The sequence below is a fragment of the Halichoerus grypus genome, chromosome 5 (assembly GCF_964656455.1).
Source record: "Halichoerus grypus chromosome 5, mHalGry1.hap1.1, whole genome shotgun sequence".
NCBI lineage: Eukaryota > Metazoa > Chordata > Mammalia > Carnivora > Phocidae > Halichoerus > Halichoerus grypus.
This window is the reverse complement of record NC_135716.1, coordinates 117,428,532-117,447,479: the sequence shown is the minus strand read 5'-3', so window position 1 is coordinate 117,447,479 and position 18,948 is coordinate 117,428,532. Positions and strand designations below refer to the sequence as shown.

The 18,948-nt window shown below is 36.8% G+C and overlaps 1 protein-coding gene across 1 annotated transcript in view; it reads right to left on the bottom strand.

Moving 5' to 3' along the window:
- Nucleotides 1-7,063: 7,063 nt before the first annotated feature.
- Nucleotides 7,064-18,948, bottom strand: part of COL24A1 (collagen type XXIV alpha 1 chain) — a 237,673-nt gene continuing 225,788 nt past the window's right edge. The window contains exons 39-41 of the mRNA XM_078071776.1: nucleotides 14,706-14,815; nucleotides 11,685-11,900; nucleotides 7,064-8,595 (exon numbers count right to left, since the gene is read on the bottom strand). Coding sequence (XP_077927902.1) covers nucleotides 8,449-8,595; nucleotides 11,685-11,900; nucleotides 14,706-14,815 — 473 coding nt within the window. The 3' untranslated portion in view covers nucleotides 7,064-8,448. The remainder of the gene's footprint in view (nucleotides 8,596-11,684; nucleotides 11,901-14,705; nucleotides 14,816-18,948) is intronic.

The following is an 18,948-nucleotide window of genomic DNA, read 5'->3' as shown; positions in this document are numbered from 1 at the left end:
TCACCCTCATGTCTAATTACTCATCCTTCAGATGGAAGAAGGCCCTACTTTCCTAGGGAAGCATTCCTTAGGCACTCCTCCTCCCCTCTGCTCCAGCCTAGGTCAGAGTTCATGTATATGTGTGTGTTTCTTTCAGAGCACTGGTTTCAAGTTGTAATGATATATTCATGAATACTATCATTTGATTAACATGGTTTCTCTCCTAGATAGGAAGCTCATTGAGCACAGGGACTTTGCCTTTTTTGCTCAATTTGAATTGCCAACTCAGAGCACAGTCTCTAGTTCACAATATGCAATAAAACATGAAGACATGGAGGACTTGAGCACCTATTTGCATCATACACTGTGCCATTCTATGTGATTATAAGCATTAAAATCTACACTTTGCCTTCAGGGAGGTCACAGTGTAGTGAAGGGAGACAGGCATGTGAAAAGCAGTAACAACTCACTGAAGCAAGTGTAGAAGACAGAATGTGACCCAAAGAGGAAGCAGCATGCATTCCTTTGTGGGAAAAGTTAAGAAAGGTTTCCCAAGGAGCTAACTTGAGGAAAGAGTAGGAATTGGCCAGGAGAACAAGGCAGGAGAACTTTCCAGGCAAAGGAATGAAACATATAGTATGTTCAGAGAACATGAGATAAGTTAGGTATGGCTGGAGTACACAGACTTTGATGAGAAAAAAGGGTGAGCAGGTTGACAGGTAATCAGAGGCCCCGTCACCAAGGCCTTATAGGCCTTGCAGAAAAGCTTGCATTTCTTTATCCTATAGGTGATCAGGAGCCAGTTTCATTTCCTCAGCTTGGGTTCTGAGGTTGGGACACAGAGAAAAAACCACAGATTTGTTCTGGGTATGATTATTCTTTAGCAGGGGAGCATGACATACTATGATTTGGATGGGCCTATTATTACAACACAAGTAACTTGTTTCCAAAGAATTGGCCAGATCTATTACTGGCAAAAGCATTATTTGGATCAAACAAACAAATCATGATTCAGGAGGTTCAATCATAATTGATGAGCCTTTAGAAGGATCCAACAATTGGGTCATTACTATTAGAGGAATCCAGGACCTAATACAGAAGGCCTAACTATTTGCAGCAGGGGGGTACATGAAATAGATTTCTAAAAAGGTTTTAGAAAAAAATTTACTGAAAAATATCTAAAATATTTATTATCTTTTAACATCTGAACCCTGAAGTCAGCAATAATATTGGTTATAAAATCAAACTAAATAAAGTCTGATTGTTTTAATTTCTCACTTCCAACTATTAAACCAAAAAATTGTTGGTATCTAGTAATTAATTTTTGTTCAAAGTTTTTTATTTTTCATTGTAGGAAGACTTGGAAAAATGTATAGTGTTTTTCTATGGCATACTGAATTATGTAGGAAATATTTGGGAACAACTAAAAATTATTTTAACTGAATGTTCTATATATTGTCTGGGCATTTGTTTTGGTAGTTAAATGGCTTAACCTCTTTTACAAATTGAAACACTCAACTGAGAAAAATTGAATGTAATATCAATGAAGTTCAAATAAAGTTTTTATATTCTAATAGTTGAGGGAGATCTTTATCCCTTCATGAAGAATGTCTGTTTCATGAAACTGGATTTCCAGTGTCTGCTTCAAGAAATGAGAAGTTTTCAGGAAGGGGGTGGGGGGATGGGTTAGCCTGGTGATGGGTATTAAGGAGGACACGTGTTGAATGGAGCACTGGGGGTTATACGGAAACAACGAATCATGGAACACTACATCAAAAACTAATGATGTAATGAATGGTGACTAACATAATAAAATAAAATTTTTAAAAAAAGAAATGAGAAGTTTTCTTGAGTTTCAACTCTAAATTTGTCCTAAACTAGATACCTTGTAAAATCAAATTATTTTTAATGGATTGTTGGGTTCTGAGGTTGGGACACAGAGAAAATCCAGGTGACATTACTTTGCCCTTGTGTGCAGTCCTGAAATTCCACTGCTAGTACAGCCAAGATGATAGCTCGGATTCCCCACCAGTTGCTCTTCTCTACAGAGGTGCCATTTTTCTAAATTAGCTTTGAATTATACCAGGACTCTGAATCCAAAGCACACAGATTGCATAATTGTGTACCCGGGCTGAGGTGGTAACGACTTAATCATACCTTCAGAGCCAATTACTATGTAGGTCATGGTAGAAAAGCTGTGCTTGAAGAGGGCAGAGCACATTACATTGAAGGCTTAGCTGACACTTACTTCTGAAACTATGAAAGCTGCTAGTCTTGTATGGGAGGAGAAACTTAACATGTTGGTCAGAAAATGAGGTGTGTCACAGTGCGCACTGCTGAACACCATGTTTCTACTGCTCAGGTCATTTCTGTGCCACTAGCAACATTCCCTCTTTTTGTTTATTGTAGTCATCAAACAAAAACTTGTTGTTTCCTATAGAAAGAACAACATTTATGTTTCATTCCAGGTAAAAAGCAGGGATAGATCTAGGTTTTGTGAAGCCCGAGGCTCATACAACTTAGGGTCCTCTTTATGGAAAATAGCTAAAAATTACTGTACTTTTGCAAACTTTACAAACATAAATGCCCACGTGAAGACATTTTTGAAGGCTACTTCAGGGTCCTAAAGCTTAAATTTATTAGTTTCAATGGTAACTTTGCCTCTATATAAAGCATATGTCATCTTCTCTTGCTTCTTTCAAGTTCACCTAAAATATGAAGGATGGAAGGAAGGAAAGAAAAGTACAGGAAAGTATAAATAGGTGGATAAAACCAAATAAATATTGTCAGTTTAAAATATTAGAAAATATCCCAAAGGATTCTAAATATGTGCAGAATTAAAATACCTGACAATAACATTCCAAAATGTCAGAGAGAGATAAGTGGAGTTAAAGTTTTGTAATATCCTTGAGTTGTCTGGAAAGTAGAAAAGTACTAATTTATGTGGCCTCTACAAAGTCAAGGATACTTATTATTGCCTTTAAAGTAGCCACTAAAAGAAAATAAAAATAATGTTTAACAAGCTAAAAGAGGGAAAATGGAATAAAAAAATATTTTACCAATCCAAAGGAAGAAAAAAGAAACAGAGATGCGACAAATATAAAATAATAGTAAAATATTAGGTTTAAAAGAAAATATAATAGTAATTACATTAACTAAACAGACTAATACTCTTAAGAGTCTAAAATTGTCAAAGTAGTTTAAATATAAATAAATCTACAAGCATATGCTGAGTATAACAAATATGCCTAAACAGAAGGATGCAGAAAGGTTAAAAATAAAAAGAGAAACAAAGATGTACCGTGTTGACACTAACAAGTTACAACACAGAATTGGTATGGCCCAAGCATTTACACCATGAAAACTGGCTAACGCTATAGGTAGGGATTGTTTCTCTTTTCACCTTGGAGGGCTAGTTATTAAACATTTACCAGTACACCTCTGAATAAAGCTGTGGTAAATTTGAATGCAACTAATTACAAGTATAAAGCAAAAATGTGAGATGTAAAAGGAAAAACAGGAGTGTCCATAATCACAGTTGGAGATTTTTAACACATCTCCCTCATATAACTAGTAGAAGCGGACCAAAAAAAAAAAAAAAAAAAAAATTGCCCAGTATAGATAAAGAAACAGAGAATTAGTGACTTAACCAAGTACCCCAAACTGATGAGTGAGAGGGTTGGAACTGAATTCAAGTTTTATGCATCTAAATCCAATATTCCTTCTGCTCTGGTTTTAAATCACAAAAAAGATTGGTGATATTTACTTATAATGACCACTGTAATTCCTACATTAATGTACAAAAATGGGGAGAAAAGGGAGGCACATTATGTACTTATATACTGTTATAGTTGTACCTTATTTCTAGAAAGCCTTTATATATAATCTATGTTCTAAAAATATAAAATCTATTGTTACAGAACAAATTATGGGCATGACTGTAAAACAGATGAATAATTTTATTAAGGGATTCACCACCACCTCCTCGGTGATAACTAGCATGGAGCTTATCCATTAAATCTTCAATGATGTTGTTGCTTCAACAAGAGCAGCAGCTAAGGCTTACAGAGTGATTGATGGCTTTGTGCCAGGCAGTTTTATACTTTCCCATGGTAATTTATTAAATCCATTCAACCAGTAAGTGAGATAATGTGACAGTTAATTTTATGTGTCAATTTGACCAGCCATAGGTGTCCATGTTAAAAATTATTTCTGGGTGTTTCTGTGATAGCGTTTCTGGAGGAGATTAGTCTTTGAACGAGTGGACTCAGTAAAGTAAATTGTCCGTCTCCCACAATGTGCATGGGCATCATCCAATCCACTGAGGGCCTGAATCAAACAAAAGGCAGAGTAAGGAAGAATGTGCCCTTTTTGCTTTGTCCGCCTGCTTGAGTTGGGACCTGTCATCTTCACCGGCCCCCAGACTGGATTTTAATCCATTGGCTACCCTGGTTCTCAGGCCTTTGGATTTAACTGAATTACATCACTGGCTTTCCTGGGTCTCTAGTTTACTGGCTGCAGATTGTGGGAATTCTCAGCTTCCATAATTGTGTAAGCCAATCCATCATAATGTTTCCATATAAAAACATAAAATAAAAAATATTTTTATATATCATACATATATATCATAACAATATTATATGTATATTATATATAAAATCTGTATTTCTACTTATATCTATCTATATCTCCCACTGGTTCTGTTTCTCTAAGAACACTAACTCATAAAGATTTTTACTTTTATTATCCTCATTTTGCAGTGAAGAAACTGAGGCAATGAAGAATAATATACCCAAAGTCACACAGCTAATGCCCAGAGTACTCTTAACCACTACACATATTATACTGCCTATGATTATGTTGATTAATATGTCCTTTAAATTTAATATTTCAAAAACAAAAAAAACATAAGGTAAGGTATTTCTATTTTATATATATTTCTTAAATGATATCTAGGAAAACCACTTATGTCTCTGAAATAAATTTTTTTTGGGGGGAATGAAAGATATGGCACATAGACAGAAACTCTAGTTTCTTTTATTTAGAATCAACCTCTGCTCCTTTTAAAAAACAATTCTATGGTCCTCAAGCAGGAAATCAGACATATTTGCCATTGCTCCATTAAAAAAAATTGTGGTAAAATGTACAACATAACATTGGTCATTTAAATCATTTTAAGTGTCGATTCAGTTGCACTGAGTACATTCACATGTTGTGCAGCCATTATTACCATCCATCTCCAGAACTCTGTCATCATCCCAAACAGAAACTCTGTACTCATTAAAAAATAATTCCCCATTTTCACCTCCCCCAGCCTGTGATAACCTCTGTTGTATTTCCTGTCTTTGAATTTGTCTATTCTTGATACTTCAGATAATTTACCCTTTTTTGTCTGGCTTATTTCACATAGCATAATGTTTTCAAGGTAATCAGTGTTGTAGCATATGTCAGAATTTCATTCCTATTTAAGACTGAATAATATTCCATTGTATGTTCATACCACATTTTGTTAATCAATTCAACTGTGGATGCACATTCGGGTTGTTTCCATCTTTTGGCTGTTCTGAATAATATCTCTATGAACACTTGTGTACAAATATCTGTTTGGGTCCCTTCTTTCAATTCTTTTGGGCATATACACAACTTAGAATTACTGGGTTATATTGTAATTCTATGTTTAACTTTTGAGAAACTGCCAAACTATTTTCCACAATGGCTGCACCATTTTACATTCCAACCAGCAACATACAAAGGTTCCACTTTATCCACATCCTTACCAATGCTTGTTACTTTCCTTGTTTTTCTTTTTTTTTGTTTGTGCTTTTTTTTTCTTTTTTTGAGATTTTATTTATTTATTTGAGAGAGACACAGTGAGAGAGGGAACACAAGCAGGGGGAGTGTGAGAGGGAGAAGCAGGCTTCCCACGGAGCAGGGAGCCTGATGTGGTGCTCGATCCCAGGACCTTAGGATCATGACCTGAGCCCAAGGCAGATGCTCAACGACTGAGCCACCCAGGCACCCCTGTTTCGTAGTGAGTGTCAAGTGGTATCTACCTATGGCTTTGGTTTGCATTTTCCTAATAACTAGAGATGTTGAACACCTTTTCATTTGTTGGTCATTTAATGTATCTTCTTTGGAGGGATGTCTATTAAGTCCTTTGCCCATTTTTCAATTGGATTGCTTTATATTTTGAGTTGTAGAAGTTTAATTAAATTAATTAATTGATTAATTAAATTTTGGTGCAAAATGGTGGGGTTTTTTTAAAGATTTTATTTATTTATTTGACAGAGAGAGACACAGCGAGAGAAGGATCACAAGCAGGGGGGAGTGGGAGAGGGAGAAGCAGGCTTCCCGCTGAGCAGGGAGCCTGATGTGGGGCTTGATCCCAGGACCCTGGGATCATGACCTGAGCTGAAGGCAGATGCTTAACGACTGAGCCACCCAGGTGCTCCAAAAATGATGGTTTTATTAAAGCATGGGAACAGGATCTGTGGATAGAAAGAGCTGCCGAGCTGTAGGAGTTTTAAAAAAATACATTCTGGGATATTAATTCCTTATCAGATATAAGATTTGCACATTTTTTCTCCCATTCTGTGGAATGTCTTTTTACTCTCTTGATAGTGTCCTTTGATGTACAGAAGTTCTTAATTTTGATGTAGTCCAATTTATCTTTTTTTTTTGAACATGCTTTTAGCGTCATCTCCAAGAAATCATTGCTAAATCCATTGTCATGAAGACTTTCCCCTATGTTTTCTTCTAAGAGTTTTATAGGTTTAGCTCTTATATTTAGCACTTTGCTCCATTTGAGTTGTTCTGTATATGATATCAGATAAGGGTCCAACTTCATTCTTTTGCATGTGGATATCCAGTTTTCCCAGCACCATTTGTTGAAAAAACTGTCCTTTCCCCATTGAATGGTCTTGGCACCTTTGTTGAAAGTCAGTTGACCATATATGAGAGAGTTTATTCTGTGCCATGACCTCATTTTGTACAAGTAGGAGATAAACCCTATAATCCTCTTATAGGTATGTAACAGATACTTTGTAATGATGCAAATGTACAGAGTACAGAAGGACTATGCCAGAGGGCTATCATACATAATAAAAGGACCTGGTAACAAAAGAAGAAAAACGAACACCACCAAAAAAAGATTTAAAGCACATTTTTATTATAGATAGGTAAGTGTGGTTTGCTGTGGCTAAAGATATGTTTATAATGGATGTACAAGCTTTTCTATATACCAAAAGGTATAATATTTTTCTTTTAATACTGAACTAGCACTTCTCTGACAAGGAAAGTCTGAATGGGCTGGGCCTATTTTAAATGGCTAAAGACTTTTTTTTTCCCTGAATGTTGCTTTAAAGACTGGTAAATTGAATTCTTTTAGGTCCCAACACAGTAAATTTAAGAATAGTGAAATAAAATCAATGAATACTACAAAACATGTAATTCCTATGAAGCAGAAATAATGGTTTTTATAATTTAAAAGCAGCAATTTCAAAAGATTTGCTGAATTAAAACTTTACAAAATATATATATACATAGTATCATTCCAGATGATCATGGATTTTTAAAAACAGTATATCACAACCCCAAACTCTAACCCAAACCTACTACTGGAAGTAGCTGGCCTGTAATATTTTTTACAACAATTTAAAAAATAAAAACAAAAGAAACCTCCCAATTCTCTTGTGCGTGAGCACAGGTGATGACAGCGTGCTGGCTTTGATTCCATATCCACGAAGAGAATTTTAAAATAGAACAAGGACTTCACATAAATAATGTCTTACTTGCTATTAAGTATGTAGCCAAACAAATTAAAATAAGTACTAACAACCAAAACATATCTTGATGTAACCAGTACATACACTCTTAAAGAATGACAAAGACGAAAAAAGAAACAAAATAGTCTCTGAAAGCCACAAGCACCTTGTTTTAGAAAGAGCACCGAGCAACACAAAAAGGCAACACGTAAGAGGTAGTGCACCACCGGCTAAGATGTATATGCCCATTGGGGACCTGAATACAGCTTAGTGTTTGGGAAAATAAGACATGTTAGACTGTGGCTTGTAATTTTTAGACAGAAGCATGGCACATTTGGAAGCATTAGCCAGTATTGCTCCACAGTGCTCTGCATCTCCAGCTGTCTAATGGGTACTTTGCTCTCAGTCAAAAAATAGAGGATACCCTGAAGAATTCCATGTTTATAAATTTTCAGTTCTAGGGAATTCTCTAAGAAAGCTCAGATCAATATAATTTTTTAAAGAATTAAATACTTTATCAATTATAGTCCTTTAAAAAATGCCTTTTCTCCTTCTTAGGAGGAAATCTTTTCTTCCTGAGATTCTTTAAGATTTAGCCAATGCTTTATTCCATGCCTTTCACAATGATAGTATCTTTCTGTCTGAATTTTTCCCTCTGCAGCAATTACCTGGCCAACAGCACGAATTCTGAACTAATTCAGAAACCTTAGAGAAAGCATACGGAACTGCTTTCCATGTAGTACTTCCTCTGGGTTTTGAGATGAGGAAGTTTTTGTACTTCAGTTACTGGAAGCTGATTAGGGTCCTGGGTGTGAAAAAGGAATTTTGCCTTATGCCACCTGCCATCTTGAATCTGTAAAACAAGAACAAAATGCTTTGGTATGTAATTGTGTCATTAGCAGTCATTCTCAGCAGACAATGCCCTTCACTGTCAGACAACGAAGATTTAGTTAAGGATTAGAGATAACGAATAGAAAGTGCCCAGAACAAAGTCAGTGCTGGTATTGAGTAAGCGCTCAATGGTAACAATCACTAGGGCTAATTGAAAACATGGGTTCATTCCTTTCTCTAAATGGTACCGAGTGTTCTGATTTTTCAGTCTCAGGGACTACGGCTAGGCTTCTGCTTCTGTTGTCTGTGGATCATTGGACCAGATATAAATTAAAAGGCTGTACTATTCCTAATCTGACGAACACCCATCTGTTGTGTGTTCCTTCATCTGGGGCTGGTTCTTTAGGATGGGCATTCTTGGATGAAACGCAACGAGCTATCTCACCCTCTCTGAACTTCAGGCAGGAAATAACCAGAATTGCTTCAGTCAGAAGTAAATTATAATTATGTTGAATCACCTTTTAGGTTTCTTTTTTTCCAGTCTGTGGTTACTGTTTACACAGTTTGTTTCCTCTCTTCTTTCTAGGCCTTTCTGTTTTTCTTATTACTGTATGCTCTTTTGTTTCTGACAAATTCTACTATGGAACAAAAACATATCATAAACTCTCTTATGATTAAGATCAACAAGAAAAAATAGAGAAATACAATTGACTAGTTTTGTGAAGCTTTTTATTAAGGAGTTTATTCACTTACTCATTTACAGAATTATCATGATATAAATTTTAAAATTTGAAGGATCCTTAGCGATTATTTAAGCTATAAATTCCATTTACTAGTCATCAGCTTGGTATGTGTGTGTAAGACACCATTAGATTAACTCGTTAAGTCTTTCAAGCAATATTTATTGAATACTAAGTACAATTGGCACAGTTGAATAAGATGTAATCCTCTATTTTCTAACAGTGCTTGGGAAATATGAAGATGAATAAATTAGTTCTGGCTTTTTTTTTTTTTAAAGATTTTATTTATTTATTTAAGAGAGAGAATGAGAGAGAGAGCACATGAGAGGGGGGAGAGTCAGAGGGAGAAGCAGACTCCCTGCCGAGCAGGGAGCCCGATGCGGGACTCGATCCCGGGACTCCAGGATCATGACCTGAGCCGAAGGCAGTCGCTCAACCAACTGAGCCACCCAGGCGCCCTAGTTCTGGCTTTTGGATACTAGCAGCTTATAAATCTAGTTGGAGAGGGGAAACACAAACACATAGACATAACACAAGACAACACATAGTGAGCACAGCATAAATAACGTAGACAGTGAGTGCTAAATTCCTCATTTCCAACTGAAGTACTCAGGGAAAGCTTCATGAGTTCAGAATTCAGAATTTAAAATGGGCCTTCAAGTATGCCTAGTATTTCCACTTAGTTAGAGAGGTAGAGAAGGCATTTCAGAGAAAGATAATGACATGAGTAAAAACAAACATACAAACAAAAAACTGCTGGAAAAGTAGAAGATGGTTGCAAAAATAAGCCTAACATGGGGATGAAGTGCAGATTTTGATAGAAATCCAGGTACCACCATTCTCTTTACGTATAAAATTTGAAAAATAAAAACTCACCTCACACGGTTGTGAGGATTAAATGAGATTTCAGTTAAAGTACCTAGCAGTATAGTGTGCATGGGCTTTGGAGTTATACACACCTAGGGTTTATTTCTTGCTCTCCACTAATTAGCTACATGATCTTGAGCAAGTTATTTAACCTCTCCGTGCCTTCACTTTCCTACCTATAAAATGAAACTTCTTTATAAAGCTGTTATAATTAAATAAAATAATGTATGTAATAAAGGGTAACTGCTATATAATAAGGCCCCAATGACTAATAGTAGGAATTATTGTTGATTTTATTATTATTATTAACAGATCAGTTTGGCCATACTTGAGGGTTAACAACCACTGAAAGCCCAAACTAGAAAGGCAGGTGGGGCCTGACTGTTTTAAGTGCTAAACAAAGAGCTGGTAAGTTTAGATTGTGTCTCAGAGATAGTAGCGAGTCACTGAAAGTTTCTGGAAAAAATTATTAAAGTTAAATGAGTTTCTTGATAATATTGATCTCTTTGCTTATAGAGAATGAGCCATATATTTCTAACTGTTCGCCTCTCATTTTTCACATACTCATGCACTATTTGTCTGAAAACAAAATGTGAAAAAGTAGAGTCCCCTGGAAATGGTAAGAGATGTTAAATCACGGGCTTCATGGTACACACGAACAGGAAACCAAGCTACTTAAAGTCATTAACGATATGTATGTAAAGTGGCTGCTCTTTATAACAGGGTTGGGAAATTCTTCTGTAAAGGGCTAGGTAACAAATGTTTTAGATTTTGTGAGCCATAGTCTGTCACATTTATTTGACTCTGTCATCATAGTGTGACAACAACCATAGATAATAAGTAAACGAATGAGTGTGGCTATGTTCCAATAACATTTATTTACAAAAACAAGTCGTGGGCTGGATTTGGTCTGTGGGCTGTAGTTTGCTGACACCTGCTTTATACCACAGTATTTTAAAATTATAGATTTTTCAACATTTGTTACTTAATTTTAGTAAGAAAAATGAGCTATTATTCAAATATTGATTTTTAGGGCCAGTCAGTCTGCAATTCTGCCCATATTTGGTATCAAGTATAGGGACTGACAAGATGAAATACAACGGACTTGCCTCTATAACCTGTATTCCATACATAATGAGATGTCGAATTACAGTAGTGAAAATATAAGAAATCAATCTATTTATTTATATGCTCTTTCTATCCATGCAGGGGTAATATAAATATTTCATATGAGCAATAAAAATTAAATTTATGTATTAACGTCTGTTTTGCATATAAAAATCCATGGATGACCAGTGGGTGTGACAGAAGTTGACAAGATATGATATAAGCAAATGATTGATTCTGAAAAATGTAATGTCATTACAAATCGGGCACATTAAAACTTACTACCCTTCTGGATCTTCAGTTTGCAGTTAAAGTCTTAAATCCATTGTTTTAATTTTATGGCCTCATCAATTTTATGTTAGTTATACTGAACAATTCTAAAAGTGCCATCCCTTACCTTGCAGTCATCTGAAAGCACTTTCGGTTCAAGTAGAGTGTTTTCTTCAAAAATCTGGCCATTCCATCCCTTGAAGCCAATAGGCAATCCTGAGCCATTTGACCGAGCACTTGTCCACACTGGCGTGTTTAGACAGTGAATGGTGATAATATGGGTGGCTTCTGAGCTCAGTAAGTGAAGGAAGTTCATCTGGACTTTTCCAACTCCAAACTCCAACTAATGTCATAGAAATAATATACAGGTTATAAGGTGGCAATTGAGAAACTTATAATTTGGGGGAATCTGGGGAAAGTCCTTGAAATGCAGCCTTGAGAAAGCCCCTTTCCTTGGCATTTAAGTGCCAGTCAACAGTATGCTGATAAATGCTTAACCACTGGCTCTTGCAAGGGTGGAGTGGGGGCGGTAATCCCTGATTTATAGCATTTTCCAATTTCCATGGTATAAACACTCCTACTGTGACTGGCTTCAGGCAATCATGGTAGTATCACTGAACACGGAGCTGGAAAGGGGTGTTAACAATAGGGTCTCCTGAATCTGTATGAGCTGGCTTCAGCATGCCATTAGGCTACTAGACATGACCAAAAAATGTTATATAAATTATGTATAATTTACATACTTCCCTTTGAAGATCTTTTTTTGAGTTTCCAAAGATAAGTTACAAGTTGCAATAATACCTGTTGAGTAGTTTTAACTATGAGAGCCTTTAAAGACAAGGATAGAATCTTATTCTTTGTGTCGCCAGACCCTAATGCAGTTCCAGTCATAGAGTGGAGTCATCAATAAATGTTTATTGAAATGAATGAATGCATGAACAAGTATTAATAATAAAGTCAACAATACAGAGCAAAATAGGAGCAAGGAGTTCTGACTGCAGATTTCCCAGGCTTGGACAAGGCAGTAGATTTTTCTATAGCTTTTGACATTATTATTATTTTATTATTATTCAAGCAGGCATATTGTCATAACATAAGTGAACAAAAGTGGTTTCTACAAGGAATTTATATTAATTTCCAAACATAAAATTAGAATTTTATTTGTAATGTTTAGTCCATCATAAAGAGGCAGCAACTAAAATGTGCAGTCTGTTGGTCTCTGTAGCTGTTATGAGGTATCAGAGAAGGAAAAGGTATCAGAGAAGGAAAAAAAAAAGACAACAACCAAAAAAATTAAAGAAAAAGAGAAGAAAGGCAAAAAAAGAAGGTCAATGAGGATGAAAACATGGAAGGATCATCATAAGGAACATTAGAGTTTAAGTAGTTCAGGTTCCTTTATTTTATAGCTGAGAATCACAAACTTGTAAACTATTTAATCTTTCTGAGCCTTAGTGTCTTTGTTGGTAAAGTGGAGTATGACACTGACATGGCAGGATTGTTGTAAGGACTTAAGGTGCCAAATGTCACTTACCTACCACAGTGCCTGGCACAGAGTAGGCTCTTTTGTGGCTCAGAGTATCATTTGCCAGGTTAGTAGAGGGACAGAGACTAGAACTCAGGTCCCTGATTCCAAGTCTACCATTCTTTCCACTACCTGCCCACTCTTTCTCAGGCTGAGTTTATAGATAGGAGAGATGGGAGAGTTGATTCAGCAAGGAAGGAATTACAGTGCAGCAACTTCACTGTTCCTATCTCCTTTGTACACACTTCCCGGTCCCCATCTGTCTTCTGTGATAATCCAAATAAAATTCCTGGGCCAGATCCAGGGGCATGAGGATGATCATGCAGATATTTTGGAATTAGGACTATCATGCTGATCTTCACCAGAGGAACATAGATTCCCTAGGAATGGAAGAATCTTTCCTGCCTCTGCTTTGAGAGTAATAATGGTGAATGCCCACCGCGATGAACTGGTGAAACACCCTTAATGAAGAGGGATATTTTAGAAAAGGGCAGTGAGACAATAAGCAGCTACAGAGACTAACAGACTGCACATTTTAGCTGCTGCCTCTTTATGATGGACTAAACATACAAAGGGCAGGTGTATCAGTTATTTGTCAATGAGAAATAAGTCCTTGGTAATAATACCAAACTGGTTTAACCACAAAAAGAAAGAAATGCAGTTTTGATTTCTTCAATATATGTTATAGGCAGAACTAAGCTCTAGGTTTTACAAATGCTTGTTATAATCCCAGTATCATACCAAACTAACTTCATTCGTTTTATTATACTTGAAAGAAGTTTTAAAAAATATTCAATGGATGTTTAAGGGAGGTTCTTTGTGCTAAATCATCAAAAATAGCAAATTTTGTGGCAAAATTCCTCTTTTAATGATGTCATTTTCAGAAAACCTTTAGGTAACTGATTACTAATTATAAACATTGCAGCTGTTCGGGGATTTTCTAATGTATTTATATGCATAAGAAAATATGTTTCACTTTTTTTTTTTGAGAGAGAGAGAGCTTGCATGGTGGGGGGGGGGGAGGGAGGCCAGGGAGGGGCAGAGGAAGAGGGAGAGAAAGAATCCCAAGCAGACTTCCTGCTGAGATCACGACCTGAGCCAAAACCAAGAGTCAGCCGCTCAACTGACTGAGCCACCCAGGTGTGCGTCCCCCAACATTTCTAAAAGGAAATTAAAAAGCATAATCAGTAGAATAAGCCATGACATGCCAATCATAAAATACACAATCAAAATATCAAGATTCTACTAGAATGTTTTTTAAAAACAAAAAATTCTTTCTTATATATGGTAGAGAATGATACCTTGCTTCCATTCATAAAAATCATAATTATTTAGGGGCGCCTGGGTGGCTCAGATGGTTAAGCATCTGCCTTCGGCTCAGGTCATGATCCCAGGGTCCTGGGATCGAGCCCCGCATCGGGCTCCCACTCTGCGGGAAGCCTGCCTCTCCCCCTCCCTCTGCCACTCCCCTTGCTTGTGTTCCCTCTCTCGCTGTGTCTCTCTCTGTCTAATAAATAAATAAAATCTTTAAAAAAAATCGTAATTATTTAAAGTGACAGAATTTAAAAAATCCTGTTCACTGATACTGGGCAAGTACCTGCATATATTCTACAATTCAATACATACCTTTGTTACAGAAACAGGAGATACACATGTCTGACCACCAGCACTGAAATTACAGAAAACCTCAATGGCATCTGAAGGGCATCCGAGATTTGGATCAATCCAGTATTTTCCTATTAATTCATTGTAAAACACAAAAATACTTAAACTCCATACTAAAACATATTTGAACCATCATTGCAAATTATCATACTTTAAAAATATATTTTTATAGTCTTAACTGTAAAAAAACTTAGAAGATTATAAAGATATTGACATTTAGTCAATGAATGAAAGCTGTGAGTATTATGTAAAATTGATACCCAAAATACTGGGTTTTTCATATAACTATCAATTTAAGGGCATTTTATAATTTTGACAAAAAATGATAGAATGGCTGAATTTACTGCTTCTTTCCACAGATGAGCTCATCAGCTTAAAGGGAACTGTCTAAAATTACATAGTTAATAGAAAAGTTGCAGTTGATGTGGTGTACTTGTTGTATACATCTGTTCTATGTCATTACAGAGTTTAAAAATGAATATATATATATATTAAACAGAAACAACTTCAATCTGCCTGAGGTAAAATATTATCTTTATGATAATTAGAATAAAAATAATAAAACATCCTTTGTTTTCATAGAAAGAAAATGTACAATTAAATGGTTATCATTTTTGTGCTTTCTTCATCAGATTTGTGAGAAAAATTGAAATCCCTACAGCCAGTGTAAGCCTGCCAACCTTTGTCTTCACTGAATGCCCAGCAGAATCAAATGGAGTCTTAAAGTCAGCCTATAGGAAATACTCAGGCTGAAAAAGTACTGATCTAGTATCTTAATTCCAGAGTAACAGGCTCAGAATATTGAAGTAGAACCTTATTCTAACAGCAAAGACTAAGAATTTTTGAATGAGATAGCCCTGCTTTTTTTGCATTAAAAAGGCAAGACAGTCAAACGGTATTTGGCAAATGCCATTTCTACCGTAGGTAGAAGAAATCCTTGTCCGTTCCATCATTACCCTATTGTAAAGATTCCTCTACCTCATGCTGGGCTTCCTCTCTGGTCCATTATTTTAGACTTCCAAAACATCCTCAACTCTTCTTTCCTCGACTATTCTACTAATCCTTCAAAATGAATACTTGCTGAACTGGTGGATCCAAGAGTAGGGACTGTCCTCTATTGCAGTGTTTTCAAATTTGGTGGCATTAGAACCATCTGTTAAAACTCAGATAGCTGGGCCTCATCCCCAGAGTTGCTGATTCATTCAGTTAGGGCTTGAGAATCTGTATTTCAACAGAATCTCATTCTGGTCCAGGGACATTTGGAGAACCACTGATCTATTGCAATATGGAAGAAAGGGGTGAAAGAAATCCTATCCTCTGGTCCCTTTTTGTCCCCTTCCCTTAGAATTTTGGACGTTTCGGGGCGCCTGGGTGGCTCAGTCGGTTAAGCGTCTGCCTTCGGCTCAGGTCATGATCCCAGGGTCCTGGGATCGAGCCCCGCATCGGGCTCCCTGCTCCGTGGGAAGCCTGCTTCTCCCTCTCCCACTCCCCCTGCTTGTGTTCCCTCTCTCGCTGTGTCTCTCTCTGGCAAATAAATAAATAAAATCTTTAAAAAAAAAAAAAAGAATTTTGGACGTTTTGTCAAATTTATAGAAATGAGTGCGGGACTTTTTACCAGGATCTAATGCAGGCTTTCAATTTTGTCTAATGGGGTAAAAACATTATCTTCACTACTATCTCTTCTCTTCCAAGAAACAGTTTCCTTCTATTATGTGAGCTAATAAATTCCTTATAAAAAGTTTTCCATCAAGCAAACTCTTGTTGTTATATAGGGTAGGATTCTTTGAATTCAAGCATTATGTTGTATAATGGTGACCTGGTAGGGACTTCGTAATTTTTTTCAGGATATGTTGAGCTGTTAATGAAGCACTATACCATAATATATCTTTTGTAGGCCTAAATGTTCTAACCCAAAACTGGCTTTCCCCTGAGGACAGTGCTTCCCTTTCAGCCCTTTCAAGTTCTGCCACAGCCTCTATTAGCATTGTGCCGGGAGTAGGGAAGGTGTCTTTCCTGCTCTTCATTGCCACCTCCATTCTCCCTATTTTTTCCCTAAAACAACTCCATGGTAAAATTACTGTCATTACATTATGTCATCCATTACCCCTTCCCATTGCAGTCATCCACTTTCTTAGAAGATTTTAGCATTGGATGGCTATCACTTTCAGAAAATCTATTTATGACCCAAGTCTTGATGATTTTAAATTCACATGGATAGCACTTCCAACACCCTGGCCTCTCAGTTCCTTGAACTCTTCTGCCAGTGTTCTCTATCCTTCCACTGCTCCCCCCTACTGCCCCATTCACTTTAACCATTAACTTCCCAGGCCATATTCTAGCCTTTGTTATTACCTACAACTAGAATTCTGTCATAATTTCACCTCTTCTCTTTTAAGCTCATTCACTCTGGTGTCCTAACTCTAATAAATTCTTCCATTCCATCAGGACCTAATATCCATACTAGGATATTAGGATACTACCACTTTTTTCATCATCTCTCATCATATGTGAATCATATGTTCAATTCTCTTCCTACCCAAGTAAACCCCTAGTCCTTTACTATAATTACTTCCTTGGAGACTTCCTTAACATCCCTGCCCCGCCTCACTTCAGTGTACTTGTCTTATAAAGTCCCAGTCTTATAGAAATCCAGTTTTGTGCCTAATCTGTGCCCAAACTCACACAGCTAAATATGGCTAAAGAAAAACACAACCATGCAGGGGCGCCTGGGTGGCTCTGATGGTTAAGCATCTGCCTTCATCTTGGGTCATGATCCCAGGGTCGTGGGATCGAGCCCCACTCTTGGGTCCTGATCCCAGGGTCCTGGGATCGAGCCCCACATCGGGCTCCCTGTTCAGCGGGGAGCCTGCTTCTCCCTCTCCCTCTGCCTCTCCCCTGTTCATGCTCTCTCTCTCTCTCTCTGTATTTCTGTGTCTCAGATGAATAAATAAAATCTTAAAAAAAAAAAAAAAAAAGAAAAATACAACCATGCTGACTTGACTCACTTTAAATTCAAATGTTTGTAAGGCTGCCAGATAACGACACTATGTTTCCCTTGTTAGTTCCCTCTGTCACTCACCTAGCTCACTAGTTGAAACCTTTTCTTCTTCCCTCAACTTTATTATACCTATTCCTTCATCCTTATTCTTGACTGATAACCTTTCAATTTCACTAAGCCAACCAAAGCAATCTGAAAGGAACTTCTCTAACCTCCCACTGCTACAACTATTTACCTATCTGTATTTGCGCACATATATTCTGTCTTCCTTTTTACTCTTGTGAATAACCTGTGTTCCTATATAAGGCTTACCTTGTCTATTATACCTTCAGTTTCAAATTCTTCCTCTCTTATTTTTCTTTGGGGTCTAATTCTGTTTGCTATTTCTGCCAGCTCTCATTCGTGGTGTTTTATCAACCAGTACTCCTTATTACCATTGATTATGTGCTGGGCACTCTATTTGAGAAATGATTTGTGGAAATAATTTGAGCCCTAGGATGATATATTTTATAGAAGACTTTAGTTTCTGTCAGAATGGGGTGGGGGTATGAGCAATCTGGAACCATCTTAGTCCAAGTTCAAAGCTTAAGATTCTGAGCTATCTTCATGATGTGAAGCTAGGTTACAATCTGTATGAATGTCTCTTTTCTTCCAGTTTATGTTTGCTCTTAGAATGCAGCCCTTTGAAAGCCTAAATCCCCACACTTGGTGGACCACAGATTCTAACTTTTGACTCCTAGCCCCATGAAGCCACCAAAAGCAGTACTTAGTTTGTGAACACACCCAGGGCAAAAGCAGCTCTAAATGTGTTCTGTTCATCTCTCTGCAGTCTTCTTCAAAATGTTGGCTTGAAATGTCCTCACTATTTTGTTAGCTATTTGATGCTTTTAACTTAAAAAACATTTTTAAAAAAAATTTAGCCAGGCAATTTGAATTACCTGCTTCATTATTGGAAATGATACTCTCTGGCTCTACAATTTTCTCTTAAAATTGGATAAAGTTTTAACCACTACCATTCCTCTAAACTGCTTCTGTGAAGGTCATCACAGAACCTCATGCTGCTAAATCCAGTAGCCTCTCTGTCTTAACTTTACCCGACTGGGACCCAGTTGATCCCTTCCTCTTCAGGCAAACATTTTCTTCACTCCACATGCATCTAGTTTTCCTCCTATCAGGTATAGCTTCTTCTTAGTTTTCTTTGCTGGT